This window comes from Biomphalaria glabrata, chromosome 18, assembly GCF_947242115.1.
Source record: "Biomphalaria glabrata chromosome 18, xgBioGlab47.1, whole genome shotgun sequence".
In the NCBI taxonomy this organism is placed as follows: Eukaryota; Metazoa; Mollusca; class Gastropoda; family Planorbidae; genus Biomphalaria; species Biomphalaria glabrata.
The window spans coordinates 22,441,083-22,457,321 of NC_074728.1; the positions used below are offsets into that span (position 1 = coordinate 22,441,083).

General features: G+C 36.5%; 1 protein-coding gene across 1 annotated transcript in view; it reads right to left on the reverse strand.

The window, feature by feature from the left end:
- Positions 1-385: 385 nt before the first annotated feature.
- LOC106068325 (uncharacterized) overlaps positions 386-16,239 on the reverse strand; it is a 37,756-nt gene continuing 21,902 nt past the window's right edge. The window contains exons 14-19 of the mRNA XM_056016718.1: positions 12,614-12,689; positions 11,429-11,532; positions 10,390-10,524; positions 8,952-9,059; positions 3,306-3,384; positions 386-1,109 (exon numbers count right to left, since the gene is read on the reverse strand). Coding sequence (XP_055872693.1) covers positions 713-1,109; positions 3,306-3,384; positions 8,952-9,059; positions 10,390-10,524; positions 11,429-11,532; positions 12,614-12,689 — 899 coding nt within the window. The 3' untranslated portion in view covers positions 386-712. The remainder of the gene's footprint in view (positions 1,110-3,305; positions 3,385-8,951; positions 9,060-10,389; positions 10,525-11,428; positions 11,533-12,613; positions 12,690-16,239) is intronic.

Here is a 16,239-nt window from a genome sequence, read left to right on the forward strand (position 1 = left end):
AGACGAGCTCGTGTCGAAAGTGTTGCCGATACTGTTGTGTTGTTAGTTCGACTAACGACCTGATACCACAGGATAATAATATCCTTGTTAATAATCATATATGTTCAATGAACTGATGCGTATGAAAATATAGTTAAATCCTAAATTTCACCATCCTTACTAAATAGTCTCCCATGTTTTTACTATTAGAAAAAAAACTGCTTGAATAGTTGATTTTAAAAATTAAATTTTTCGTTTTCAGGAAAGAAAAAAAGTAGCCGTTGCTTCAAAACTATGAAAGGTCTAAAATATCATGATACCAGATTGTCAATATCCTTTCTAGTCTACGAGATTTTAACGGGACGGACGGACGGACAGACAGACCACACAAAACTAATAGATGCTTCGCGGCATACACTTAGGCAAAGCGTAGATAGTACCAGCGACATTTGAAAATGTACCACTTCTTAGCGACATTATATTCAGTAACAACGCAGATATTACCAGCGGCACTTGAAAAAGTCAAAGTACTTTCCGGCATTCACTTGAAATATGTGTTGATAGTACAAGCGACAGTAGAAAAATACTAATATACTTTGCAGACTTAATATTCCAAGTACAGCGTATATGCCAGTGATTGTAAAAAAAAAATAAATGCTACATGCTTTGCGACATCAAGAAAAAAAATGCTACATGCTTTGCGACATGAAGTTCAGTGTAGCATGAACAAATCTTATGTTAAAATCTCTTCCGGAAAATTAGGTCTATGCCCTGACTCATAGCCTGCGAAGGAAACTGTCTTCTTGAGCCGTGGGAATTCGGATTCGCTGTCTGCGCTCGACACCTTTTTGACCAGGATCCCCGGCGGAGCGGCGCGGTTATGTACAACCCCATGCAGGTGTGTCCCGGTGTCTATGCTGGTGGAGGACTTGATCCGAGCTCGGAAGGAGAACGTTGATTTCTGAAGCAACGCAGCGGCGCAGGAGCTCCCCCTGCTGGAAGCACTGGCAGACGACGACACGCTGGCCATCGACTGGAACCTAGAGCCTGCATCGGTCGGGGGCTCAGAAGAAGACGTGAGCTCAATGCGTGCCGCGTTGGGCGGTGATTTCGTGTTCTTTTGAGCTTTTCTGTAAATGCATAAATAAGACAAACATTAAAAGAAGCTCTTGTGTGCCCTTAATATAAAAAGTAAAGTTCCCCTTTCAGACCTTATGGTCTATAGTTCAGATGATGTAAATATCATCGGTTTCTGGGGCCTACGGTCAGGCCCGGCCTTGGGTCACTGCAACCTATGCGACCGCATTGGGCCCCGCACTGTCATAGGCCCCGTACTAATTCTATGTTTAAATTATAAAATGTAACCATTTTAAAACGTATAAAAGATTTCCCGCGGTCTCATGATTTACCAGGAGCTGGGAATCCTGGAAATCTCCTGATATTATTATTATCTCATAAAAATCTCATGAATGAAATATAGACACAATTGTCATTCTGGTGTGTCATTTAATATGTTGATATGACTTCGCTACATTCAAGGCTCGTCATGTAAGATTAACTCTTTCTCTCCTAACTGACGATACCAGCGTTGATTCCACCAGAATGTGGTAAATAATTACGGAGAGAAAGAGTTAAGTTGATCGTGATTTAGTACTTAGTCAAGAATGAATAAAATGCAAAGACGAATTTATTATCTAATACGAAATCTTAATTCTTACCCAAAATGGGCCCCACTCAATCCATTTTGCATTGGGCCCCGCAATGGTTTGGACCGGCCGTGCCTACGTTTAACGAGGGTTTCATGTGGCCAGCACAACGACAAACCGCTTTTAATTTTCCCCAACTAATGTACCCATTAGGGCTGGGTGGACTTAGAGGCGCCCTAAAGATCCCGAAATTAAAAATCCCAGTCTTCACCAGGATTTGAACCCGGGAACCACGGTTCGGAAGCCAAGCGAGAGATATTTGGTTCGGCCATCCAGAACCTATTATATGTTGCCAACATTAGCTAGTGATTAAAAGAGGAACATCGATCAACTGAAAGAAATAGCCCAGAACAGAATCCGATGGCTAAATACTTTGACACGCTAACAACAAGGGTCCATTTGTGTCATATCAGACATGCCTCTACAAATTAAAATTTTAAAATCATGTTCTGCTGGTGTTTGGTGTACACAGAATAGAAGCACTACTTAGACACCCAGGGCTGGCCCAACAATTGCGGGGCCCTGTGCGAAACGGCTTGCGTGAGGCCCAGTCTGGGTAGGGATAAAGATAATAATTGAATATTTAAATTTTTTCTATTAGAAAATAAATTCGTCTTTGCATTTTATTCATTCTTTACTAAGTAAAATAACACGATCAAATTAACTTTACGAGCCTTGCTTGTGGCGAAGTCATACAGTATACCATTAAAATTATGTTTCCTACATAGATCACGCTCAAAAGCAGTAGCAATTATTGTCGAATTATTCAATCTGTCTTGGTAAATTGCTGACATCAAGTAATTGAATGACACCCCAATATGACAATTTTGTCAACTTTTTAAAAATGAGATTTTTATGAATTGTATGAAATTCCTATGAGCCCGTGGAAGCTCAGGAGGTCGCGGGAACATTGTGATATAAATTATAATGGTTTAATTTAATAATATACACCTAGGGCCAATATACTAAGCGATTCAAAAGTAACATAGGTTTTTATTTCTTATATAGATATAGAGGTCACTGTCAGCATGATTTCGAGGACAGCTAGACCTAGAATTGGAGGCCCATTCATATGATATAGAATTTGTGTGCCGAATTGCATAGAAAGGCCCGGGCCGATTTTGACACTCAGTCCGCCCCTGGATCACGGTAATATTTACAGGATACCTCTTTCTTTCTCTTTCCTACTCCTTCCAAAGCAGGTCCAGACAAGTGATAGGATCATAGGAGCATTGCTAGGTGATTCTGATTGCGCTAAACAAAAGTAGTTCTTAGAATATTTCCAATGGCACGGATGTTACAGTTTGATTGTTGTTGGTCAAGTTGTACTACAAACGGAATTGATATTGATATAACTAAGCGTAATTTACGTTTTTTTTTTTTTAAATATTGTTTATATTTTATAGTTTAGTTATAGGAAATAAAGTTCTCTTTTGGCATCCTTGACATTGTTAAGTTAATCGTTTACCCAATATAAAAGTAATGTAATGTTTTACTGTTTCGCAAAAAAAAAAAAAAACAAAAGGGGACGTGACCAGGTTTTTAACCTACTGGTTGTTTTTTTATTTCGACTTTTCACTTTTCAAACTATGAATTATAAAGTCGAATGATTAGACTTACACACAAAAAGCACGATAGGTGCAGATGACCATTACAAGGACTACCAAGAAGGGAATTATTAGTAAGTAATTTATCCAATCTGTGGAAGAAATAGTAAGGTATTAATATATCTATGTATCTATCTGTAGAAATCTATCTATCTATCTATCTATCTATCTATCTATCTATCTCTCTCTCTCTCTCTCTCTCTCTCTCTCTCTCTATATATATATATATATATATATATATATATATATATATATATATATATATATATATATATATATAATTCTCCTCTTCCCTCAAGAGTTTGGACGAGAAGAAGTAAAGGAAAGATCAATCTCTTATTTCTGCGGATAGTCACCCCCGAAAAAACAAGGGGGGGGGGGGACAAGTGATCTTTAGACTATTATATATATATTCGACATTTTTATTAAACTGCAAATGATTACATATGAATAGAACAAGATAATAGCTCAATGCTACAGAACTAGAAATTAGCACAGTACTGCAGAACTACAAAACTAGAAATTAGCACAGTACTACAGAACTACAGAACTAGAAATTAGCACAGTACTGCAGAACTACAGAACTAGAAATTAGCACAGTACTACAGAACTACAGAACTAGAAATTAGCACAGTACTGCAGAACTACAGAACTAGAAATTAGCACAGTACTGCAGAACTACAGAACTAGAAATTACCCCATACTACAGAACTACAGAACTAGAAATTAGCACAGTACTACAGAACTACAGAACTAGAAAATAGAACAGAACTACAGAACTACAGAACTAGAAATTAGCACAGTACTACAGAACTACAGAACTAGAAATTAGCACAGTACTACAGAACTACAGAACTAGAAATTAGCACAGTACTGCAGAACTACAGAACTAGAAATTAGCACAGTACTACAGAACTACAGAACTAGAAATTAGCACAGTACTACAGAACTACAGAACTAGAAATTAGCACAGTACTGCAGAACTACAGAACTAGAAATTAGCACAGTACTGCAGAACTACAGAACTAGAAATTACCCCATACTACAGAACTACAGAACTAGAAATTAGCACAGTACTACAGAACTACAGAACTAGAAAATAGAACAGAACTACAGAACTACAGAACTAGAAATTAGCACAGTACTACAGAACTACAGAACTAGAAATTAGCACAGTACTACAGAACTACAGAACTAGAAATTAGCACAGTACTGCAGAACTACAGAACTAGAAATTAGCACAGTACTACAGAACTACAGAACTAGAAATTAGCACAGTACTACAGAACTACAGAACTAGAAATTAGCACAGTACTGCAGAACTACAGAACTAGAAATTAGCACAGTACTGCAGAACTACAGAACTAGAAATTACCCCATACTACAGAACTACAGAACTAGAAATTAGCACAGTACTACAGAACTACAGAACTAGAAAATAGAACAGAACTACAGAACTACAGAACTAGAAATTACCCCAGTACTACAGAACTACAGAACTAGAAATTAGCACAGTACTACAGAACTACAGAACTAGAAAATAGCACAGTACTACAGAACTACAGAACTAGAAATTAGCACAGTACTACAGAACTACAGAATTAGAAATTAGCACAGTACTACAGAACTACATAACTAGAAAATAGCACAGTACTACAGAACTACAGAACTAGAAATTAGCACAGTACTGCAGAACTACAGAACTAGAAATTACCCCATACTACAGAACTACAGAACTAGAAATTAGCACAGTACTACAGAACTACAGAACTAGAAAATAGAACAGAACTACAGAACTACAGAACTAGAAATTAGCACAGTACTACAGAACTACAGAACTAGAAATTAGCACAGTACTACAGAACTACAGAACTAGAAATTAGCACAGTACTACAGGACTACAGAACTAGAAATTAGCACAGTACTACAAAACTAAAGAAGTAGAAATTAGCACAGTATTACAGAACTACAGAACTAGAAATTAGCACAGTACTACAGAACTACAGAACTAGAAATTAGCACAGTACTACAGAACTACAGAACTAGAAATTAGCACAGTACTACAGAACTACAGAACTAGAAATTAGAACAGAACTACAGAACTACAGAACTAGAAATTAGCACAGTACTACAGCACTACAGAACTAGAAATTAGCACAGTACTACAGAACTAAAGAAGTAGAAATTAGCACAGTATTACAGAACTACAGAACTAGAAATTTTTACAATACAAGGGAACTTGATATTAGCACAGTACTAATAAGGCTTGTCTTCGCGAGTTCGAAGATTAGCGAGAGAACTAGATATCAGCACAATACTAGAGAACTAGATATTAGCACAATACTAGAGAACTAGATATTAGCACAATACTAGAGAACTAGATATTAGCACAATACTAGAGAACTAGATATTAGCACAATACTAGAGAACTAGATATTAGCACAATACTAGAGAACTAGATATTAGCACAATACTAAACAACTAGATATTAGCACAATACTAGAGAACTAGATATTAGCACAATACTAGAGAACTAGATATTAGCACAATACTAGAGAACTAGATATTAGCACAATACTAGACAACTAGATATTAGCACAATACTAGAGAACTAGATATTAGCACAATACTAGAGAACTAGATATTAGCACAATACTAGAGAACTAGATATTAGCACAATACTAGAGAACTAGATATTAGCACAATACTAGAGAACTAGATATTAGCACAATACTAAACAACTAGATATTAGCACAATACTAGAGAACTAGATATTAGCACAATACTAGACAACTAGATATTAGCACAATACTAGACAACTAGATATTAGCACAATACTAGAGAACTAGATATTAGCACAATACTAGACAACTAGATATTAGCACAATACTAGAGAACTAGATATTAGCACAATACTAGAGAACTAGATATTAGCACAATACTAGAGAACTAGATATTAGCACAATACTAGACAACTAGATATTAGCACAATACTAGAGAACTAGATATTAGCACAATACTAGACAACTAGATATTAGCACAATACTAGAGAACTAGATATTAGCACAATACTAGAGAACTAGATATTAGCATAATACTAGACAACTAGATATTAGCACAATACTAGAGAACTAGATATTAGCACAATACTAGAGAACTAGATATTAGCACAATACTAGAGAACTAGATATTAGCACAATACTAGACAACTAGATATTAGCACAATACTAGACAACTAGATATTAGCACAATACTAGACAACTAGATATTAGCACAATACTAGAGAACTAGATATCAGCACAATACTAGAGAACTAGATATTAGCACAATACTAGAGAACTAGATATTAGCACAATACTAGAGAACTAGATATCAGCACAATACTAGAGAACTAGATATTAGCACAATACTAGAGAACTAGATATCAGCACAATACTAGAGAACTAGATATCAGCAAAATACTAGAGAACTAGATATTAGCACAATACTAGAGAACTAGATATCAGCACAATACTAGACAACTAGATATTAGCACAATACTAGAGAACTAGATATTAGCACAATACTAGAGAACTAGATATCAGCACAATACTAGAGAACTAGATATTAGCACAATACTAGAGAACTAGATATTAGCACAATACTAGAGAACTAGATATTAGCACAATACTAGAGAACTAGATATTAGCACAATACTAGAGAACTAGATATTAGCACAATACTAGAGAACTAGATATTAGCACAATACTAGAGAACTAGATATCAGCACAATACTAGAGAACTAGATATTAGCACAATACTAGACAACTAGATATTAGCACAATACTAGACAACTAGATATTAGCACAATACTAGAGAGCTAGATATCAGCACAATACTAGAGAACTAGATATTAGCACAATACTAGACAACTAGATATTAGCACAATACTAGACAACTAGATATTAGCACAATACTAGAGAACTAGATATTAGCACAATACTAGAGAACTAGATATTAGCACAATACTAGGGAACTAGATATTAGCACAATACTAGAGAACTAGATATTAGCACAATACTAGACAACTAGATATTAGCACAATACTAGAGAACTAGATATTAGCACAATACTAGAGAACTAGATATTAGCACAATACTAGACAACTAGATATTCGTACAATACTAGAGAACTAGATATTAGCACAATACTAGAGAACTGGATATTAGCACAATACTAGAGAACTAGATATTAGCACAATACTAGAGAACTAGATATTAGCACAATACTAGAGAACTAGATATTAGCACAATACTAGACAACTAGATATTAGCACAATACTAGACAACTAGATATTAGCACAATACTAGAGAACTAGATATTAGCACAATACTAGAGAACTAGATATTAGCACAATACTAGAGAACTAGATATTAGCACAATACTAGAGAACTAGATATTAGCACAATACTAGAGAACTAGATATTAGCACAATACTAGAGAACTAGATATTAGCAAAATACTAGAAACTAGATATAAGCACAATACTAGACAACTAGATATAAGCACAATACTAGACAACTAGATATTAGCACAATACTAGAGAACTAGATATTAGCACAATACTAGAGAACTAGATATTAGCACAATACTAGAGAACTAGATATTAGCACAATACTAGAGAACTAGATATTAGCACAATACTAGAGAACTAGATATTAGCACAATACTAGAGAACTAGATATTAGCACAATACTAGAGAACTAGATATTAGCACAATACTAGAGAACTAGATATTAGCACAATACTAGAGAACTAGATATTAGCACAATACTAGAGAACTAGATATCAGCACAATACTAATGAAATGGATATTAGCACAATACTAGAGAACTAGATATTAGCACAATACTAGAGAACTAGATATTAGCACAATACTAGAACACTTGATATTAGCACAATACTAGAGAACTTGATATTTGCAAAATAGGCCTACTAGAGAACTTAATGTTAGCAAAATACTGGAGAACTAGATATTAGTACAATACTACAGAACTATATATTAGCATAATATTTGTGAATTTTTAAGTCTGGTAACAAACTTATTAAATTTCTGGACTAAATCAGCAGCTTTCATGGTCGTAGCCGGGGAAGGGGGTTGGGGGTTCACCTAATTCCATAAGCGTAGCCAAGAAAAATTTTGAGTTTAAACCCCCCCTCCGAAATTGTTTTTATGATAAAATCCCTCTTCAATATAAGACTAAAGCAGACAACAGTCACCAGATACTATGAGCGTAGCCAAGTGGGGGAGGGGGGGGGTAAACCCCCCTCCGGAGTTAAAGTTTAAAAAAAAAATTAAAAATTCCTAAAGAGGGTTTCGAGTTTAAAAATTCTTCAGCGGGGTTGAAGCTCAAAACCACCTCTACAACACAAGGCACATATCTTATATATGCTAGGACATATTCGCACAAGTGCCCCATTCTTCACTATGCCATTAAAGCATTTAGCGTGTTACCTGACAAAGACAGGAATACGACAGAATTTCCGTCTCGAAAGGGAGACACGTGATAGGTGTAATAATGTTTTGATTCTTTAATCAATGATGAGATTGCAAGCTATTAGAATGAATTATTTAAAAAAAACAACATAGCTAACCAACACAAAAAGGGAAGCTACTAACCCCAGGAGTCATCTCTGCATGCACCAGTTACTCGATCGAAACAGTCTGCTCCGCATTTCTGCAAACAGTTACCAGAGCAATTGGAGCCATACGTATTGACATCACAGGCTGGAAAAGTGGTGTAATATATTGACTTAATATAAGATCTAGAGATGTGAAATAAGTTGACATGACTAGGTCTTAAGTTGCGAAATAAGTTGAATTAGGGCTAGGTGTAAAGTTATGAAATAAGTTGACTTAAGACAAGATCTAAAGATGTGAAATAAGTTGACTTAGGACTAGGTCTAAAGTTATGAAATAAGTTGACTTTAGACTAGATCTAAAGATGTGAAATAAGTTGACTCAGGACTAGGTCTAAAGTTATGAAATAAGTTGACTTAAGACTAGGAAATGTTACACTAAAGCAAAATCATTGTTTCTCAAGTTTCCTGAAAGGCCGTCACCTCAATACCGCCCTTGCTTCCCCCTACCCATCTCCCGTCTCTATCAAGCCCCGCCTCTGCCCGCCATCTCGCTATTCTTCCCTAATTGTCTGCCCTCTTTCCGGACAAAACAAAAAACGCACCATTCAAAGGTCTGGTATCCAACCATGCATGCTGCCGAAATATTGACATGTCACTAGTATCAAGTCATGATAGTGGTATCGTTCAATGCCACTGGTGTTACGCCATATGACTGCCTCATGTCATGTGACTTGTAGCAAGTTAAGCTACCGGTATCACTTGTAAGTGCCGTGTCAATTACTGGTTCCATGCATATTATTGGTGAAATCAACTACTGGTGTCATTTGAACCTGGTGTCATGTTAATAATTACTGGTGCCTTTTCAATTACTGGTGTCATGTCAATTACTGGTATCGTGCCTTCTCAATTACTGGCATCATGTAAATTACTGGAAGATGTCAATTACTGGAAGATGTCAATTACTGGTGTCATGTCAATTACTGGAGTCATATCAACTACTTGTGTCACGTTATCAGTTGGTGACATGTTAATAATTACTGGTGCCCTCTTAATAACTGGTGTCACACCAATTACTGGTGACTGGTATTGTTCCCTCTAAATTACTGGTATCATGTCAATTATTGGAAGATTTCAATTACTGGTGTAATGTCAATTATTGATGGCATATTAATTACTGGTGTTACATCAACAACTGCTGTCATGTCAATTACTGGTGTTATGTCAATTACTGGTGTCATGTCAATTACTTGTGCCATGTCAATTACTGTTGTCATGTCAATTACTGGTGGCATGTCAATTACTGGTGTCATGTCAATTACTGGTGTCCTATCAATTACTGGTGTCATGTCAATTACTGGTGTCACATCAACAACTGCTGTCACGTCAACAACTGGTTTCATGTCAATTACAGGTTATATATTACACTCATTTCAACTACTGGTGATCTGTTTATTTACTGGTGTCATGACACTTACCGTAAGGGCATGAATTATGAGGATCCTTATAGCCAGGCTGACACTGGGAGCAGATTCCGGTAAACTTGTCGCAGTCAGGCAGACAGTGCACGCAGGAACGGACACAATCATAGGCCCAGGCTCCCTGTGGACAAACTGGTGTTTGATCATTAAAATCATCAGTGTGTTAATTCGTGCAATGAATATCGCTATGTCAGCTAAACATTTTTCATTAATAAAGGCATTTCTCTTTTAGCTATGTCAGCTAAAAATAATGGCCATATTACAAGGTCTTCGGAGCTCGCAAAGACCTTCCTTCAGGGAACAGTACCAGGAAAAAATAAGAAGAGGCAGACAGTGAAAGCGATGGGAAGACAACATAAAAGAATGGGCCTGCCATTGAAAGAGGTTCTAAGACAAAAGACAGAGTGGAATGGAGGAAGACGGTCGACAAATCTTGCGTGGTGCCCCAACAGTCTAACAGACTAAGGGATAGGTAAAGGTAAAAAATCTTTGCACTGGTTGGGGGGGGGGGCGTGGTTGGTTGGGAGTATATGGTTCATAGAAGAACATAGAATTAAACATATGCTTTCAAAGAGGTGCTGTGAATTATTACTAGGGAAGGCATGACTTTGTTCTAAACCTAGAGAAGAAGGTTTACTTAGTAACATATGTATTGTGTAAGTGCATCACATGTATTATCAGAATATACACAGAGAATGTTCCTTTCACATTTTTTGCCACAAAATGAAAGAAAAGTGTGAATATAGTTTAGCCGACATTTTGATATCGAGTATAATTACTGCGAATATATGTACATTATAGGAGCACTTGACAGTCTAAATGACACTAAATAGAGCCCAGATCTAGATATATTTATAATATATATATATTATAAATATATTGATAATTTTAATTATTAAGGCGCTAACTTATCTTCTGACAACTTAGGGGTGCAGATTTATTTATTATGTAAACAATAGTATCACATGAAGAAATAATTCGGATACGAACAGCATAGTACACCATTACTCGGTCAACAAACAAACATTTAACTTACGTGAAGGACATGTAGTAGTTGTGTAGCAGTTACTGTCCTTGCTTTCAATACTCGCATTCCCGCAGTCTAAGCCATCATAGTTTGGAGATGGATTGTCACACTCTCTGAGGAATCGAGAAATGCTGTTAGTGAATAATAATAAAAAATAATACAATTAATAATAATAATAGGCTCTTGAGTTTTCTGATCATTCTGCTGTACTGTGCTGGGATAGGTGTTTTGAACGACAAGACAGTAGATTTTAACCCAACTTGATCTGCTGTTCAATGATTTAAAAAAAAAGCGCTACCATTATTGACATCGACGTATCACTGTCTCATAACTTAATTAAGAAAAACGGAAATGGAAATGCAACGAAAATATGGGAACGTATATGGCCATATGCAACAAGGATATTAATAATACTCAGTAATGAGACAGGCGAGGTGGCTGAGTGGTTAAGCGCTTGGCTTCCGAACCTGGGGTCTTGGGTTCCAATCTCTGTGAAAACTGGGATTTTGAACTTTGAGATTTTTATGGCGCCTTGAATCCACACAACTCTAATGGGTGCCTGACTTTAGTCGGGGAAAGTAAAGGTGGTTGGTCGTTGTGCTGGCCACATGACACCCTGCTCGTTAACCGAAAGAAGCAGATTGCCTTAACATCGTCTGCCCTATAGATCGCAAGGTTTAAGAAGGGGAACTTTACTTTACTTTACCTTACTAATGAGAAAAATGCAATAGATGTAACGTTACGCTTTAACCGTTAATGAACCGTTCAATAATTCAATAATTTATCAATCGATCTTTTTGAAACTTTGAATCAAATGTGCTTTCACGCAGCACGAGTCTGTGTGTGAAATTTCAGCTCAATGGATAATGAAGAAAAAGTTCTCAAAATAAAGTAGTCTTTTTTTTTTAAATCTTTATGTATTTATTGTTTTACAAAGTTTATATAAACTGTCTGTCTGAGTGGATTCTTTGTTTTTACTGCTACTTCTCATTCTTATCAAATTGAAAATGTGCACAATTATTCATTGTCGTTGACAACACATGAATCAATCTAAAAAATTAACCAATTAGCTAATTATTCATGTTTATAAAGAAAAAAGGGAAACACATCTTGTAGCATTGAGATAAGCTTTGTGGGCATTTTAAAGTACTTTTATATTTAAAAACAAATTTCTGAAGTATTTTAGTAAGTTACCTTGTGCGAAACTTTCTAAAATCGTAGCAATTTCTAGAACATGTCCATTCTGACCAGGAACCCCATCCGCCATTCACTGAAATATGAAATTTGAAATTGTGCATAAGACATATTCCTACAGTTTTATATTTGTATTATTTAGCATGTCTGTAATGTTTTAAATGCCATTATCGGACTGGTGAAGACAATAGGGAGGTACTAATCATTTGTTAGCTGCGCTGGGTCGAACAATGATCTTGCATGGGGGACGACCTCATGCTAAAGGCGAACTTTGTCGAGCTTAATAAGGGAGGACGGCGTAAAAGAGGTGCCCCATGTAGGCCTAAGGGTTTTAAGGATCAACTCAAGCGCAATTTCGCCCTCACTTGCGTAAAGGAACGAAGCTTGCAGCAGGTGTCTCTGAAAGAGACAGTTGCAGAGCTCTCGCATAGGCTGCGGGACATATATATGAAAGTCAAAGAAAATCCCGTATTGACGACAGGCGCAGAGGACGGAAAGAAAACATAATCGGTCACCGACGGACAACGACTTTGTCTGCTCGAGATCGCGGGAAAAAATGCAGGTCGCGACTGGGTTTGCGTAGTCATGTGTGTATGGTCACTGGTGTTTTATCTTCGGGATTTGTGTTTTAAATCATTTTTCTTTTTTTTTTTTTAAATGGGTAGAGAAGGGAAGAGTAAGAGAGACAGTTTGTTAATTTTATACATTGAAATATATTATCATTATATACTAAATTAAAAACTCATATTGAAATAGGCTATATATATATATATACATATATCAGTATTTCATAGATTTACTTTCTTTATATAGCAAATCGAGTTTATAAGTCATTTTTCTTTTTTTTTTTGATGAATTTAATTTAAATTAAGTAAACTATTATCAAACGCCTCCATCGTGATCTCAAAATAACTATCTTATTTCCAATTAACTCTCCCATCAGAATCACTAGATATCTAGATCATACTACACTGACTCTAGGTAACGCTAGGTTGGGTCTATTGTAGGATGACTTGCACAAGTGATTATATATATAAAAAAAACAAAAAAAAAAGGAAAATATAAAAAATACATTAAAAAAAAAGCTTGCGTAAAGCGAAAGCATAGTTCAATCGCTGCCATATATCACAAGTTTTATCTCTCCTTTTTTCTAAGTAAATCAGATTATTTACGTACAATATAGTGATTAACTAATTGTTGAATTTTAAAAAAATTGATTCTTGTGTTGTCATCGAAGATGAATAGTTCTGAACATTTTCAACTTGCTCCAAGAAGGGGAATAGGAAGAAAACAAACTGTAATAGAATCCACCCAGACAGACCAACAGACAGACGGAATGCGTTAAAATAAGATTTCGTAAAAAAATAATTGCTTCCTAGCTGTAGATCTATACTTCCGCACAATTCCCTGTTATCACCCAGACAGACCAACAGACAGACGGAATGCGTTAAAATAAGATTTCGTAAAAAAATAATTGCTTCCTAGCTGTATACTTCCGCACCATTCCCTGTTATCACCCAGACAGACCAACAGACAGACGGAATGCGTTAAAATAAGATTTCTTAAAAAAATAATTGCTTCCTAGCTGTATACTTCCGCACCATTCCCTGTTACCACCCAGACAGACCAACAGACAGACGGAATGCGTTAAAATAAGATTTCGTAAAAAAATAATTGCTTCCTAGCTGTATACTTCCGCACCATTCCCTGTTATCACCCAGACAGACCAACAGACAGACGGAATGCGTTAAAATAAGATTTCGTAAAAAAATAATTGCTTCCTAGCTGTATACTTCCGCACCATTCCCTGTTACCACCCAGACAGACCAACAGACAGACGGAATGCGTTAAAATAAGATTTCGTAAAAAAATAATTGCTTCCTAGCTGTATACTTCCGCACCATTCCCTGTTACCACCCAGACAGACCAACAGACAGACGGAATGCGTTAAAATAAGATTTCGTAAAAAAATAATTGCTTCCTAGCTGTATACTTCCGCACCATTCCCTGTTATCACCAAGACAGACCAACAGACAGACGGAATGCGTTAAAATAAGATTTCGTAAAAAAATAATTGCTTCCTAGCTGTATACTTCCGCACCATTCCCTGTTATCACCCAGACAGACCAACAGAAAGACGGAATGCGTTAAAATAAGATTTCGTAAAAAAATAATTGCTTCCTAGCTGTATACTTCCGCACCATTCCCTGTTATCACCAAGACAGACCAACAGACAGACGGAATGCGTTAAAATAAGATTTCGTAAAAAAATAATTGCTTCCTAGCTGTATACTTCCGCACCATTCCCTGTTATCACCCAGACAGACCAACAGACAGACGGAATGCGTTAAAATAAGATTTCGTAAAAAAATAATTGCTTCCTAGCTGTATACTTCCGCACCATTCCCTGTTATCACCCAGACAGACCAACAGACAGACGGAATACGTTAAAATAAGATTTCGTAAAAAAATAATTGCTTCCTAGCTGTATACTTCCGCACCATTCCCTGTTATCACCCAGACAGACCAACAGACAGACGGAATGCGTTAAAATAAGATTTCGTAAAAAAATAATTGCTTCCTAGCTGTATACTTCCGCACCATTCCCTGTTATCACCCAGACAGACCAACAGACAGACGGAATGCGTTAAAATAAGATTTCGTAAAGAAATAATTGCTTCCTAGCTGTATACTTCCGCACCATTCCCTGTTATCACCCAGACAGACCAACAGACAGACGGAATGCGTTAAAATAAGATTTCGCAAAAAAATAATTGCTTCCTAGCTGTATACTTCCGCACCATTCCCTGTTATCACCCAGACAGACCAACAGACAGACGGAATACGTTAAAATAAGATTTCGTAAAAAAATAATTGCTTCCTAGCTGTATACTTCCGCACCATTCCCTGTTATCACCCAGACAGACCAACAGACAGACGGAATGCGTTAAAATAAGATTTCGTAAAGAAATAATTGCTTCCTAGCTGTATACTTCCGCACCATTCCCTGTTATCACCCAGACAGACCAACAGAAAGACGGAATGCGTTAAAATAAGATTTCGTAAAAAAATAATTGCTTCCTAGCTGTATACTTCCGCACCATTCCCTGTTATCACCAAGACAGACCAACAGACAGACGGAATGCGTTAAAATAAGATTTCGTAAAAAAATAATTGCTTCCTAGCTGTATACTTCCGCACCATTCCCTGTTATCACCCAGACAGACCAACAGACAGACGGAATGCGTTAAAATAAGATTTCGTAAAAAAATAATTGCTTCCTAGCTGTATACTTCCGCACCATTCCCTGTTATCACCCAGACAGACCAACAGACAGACGGAATACGTTAAAATAAGATTTCGTAAAAAAATAATTGCTTCCTAGCTGTATACTTCCGCACCATTCCCTGTTATCACCCAGACAGACCAACAGACAGACGGAATGCGTTAAAATAAGATTTCGTAAAAAAATAATTGCTTCCTAGCTGTATACTTCCGCACCATTCCCTGTTATCACCCAGACAGACCAACAGACAGACGGAATGCGTTAAAATAAGATTTCGTAAAGAAATAATTGCTTCCTAGCTGTATACTTCCGCACCATTCCCTGTTATCACCCAGACAGA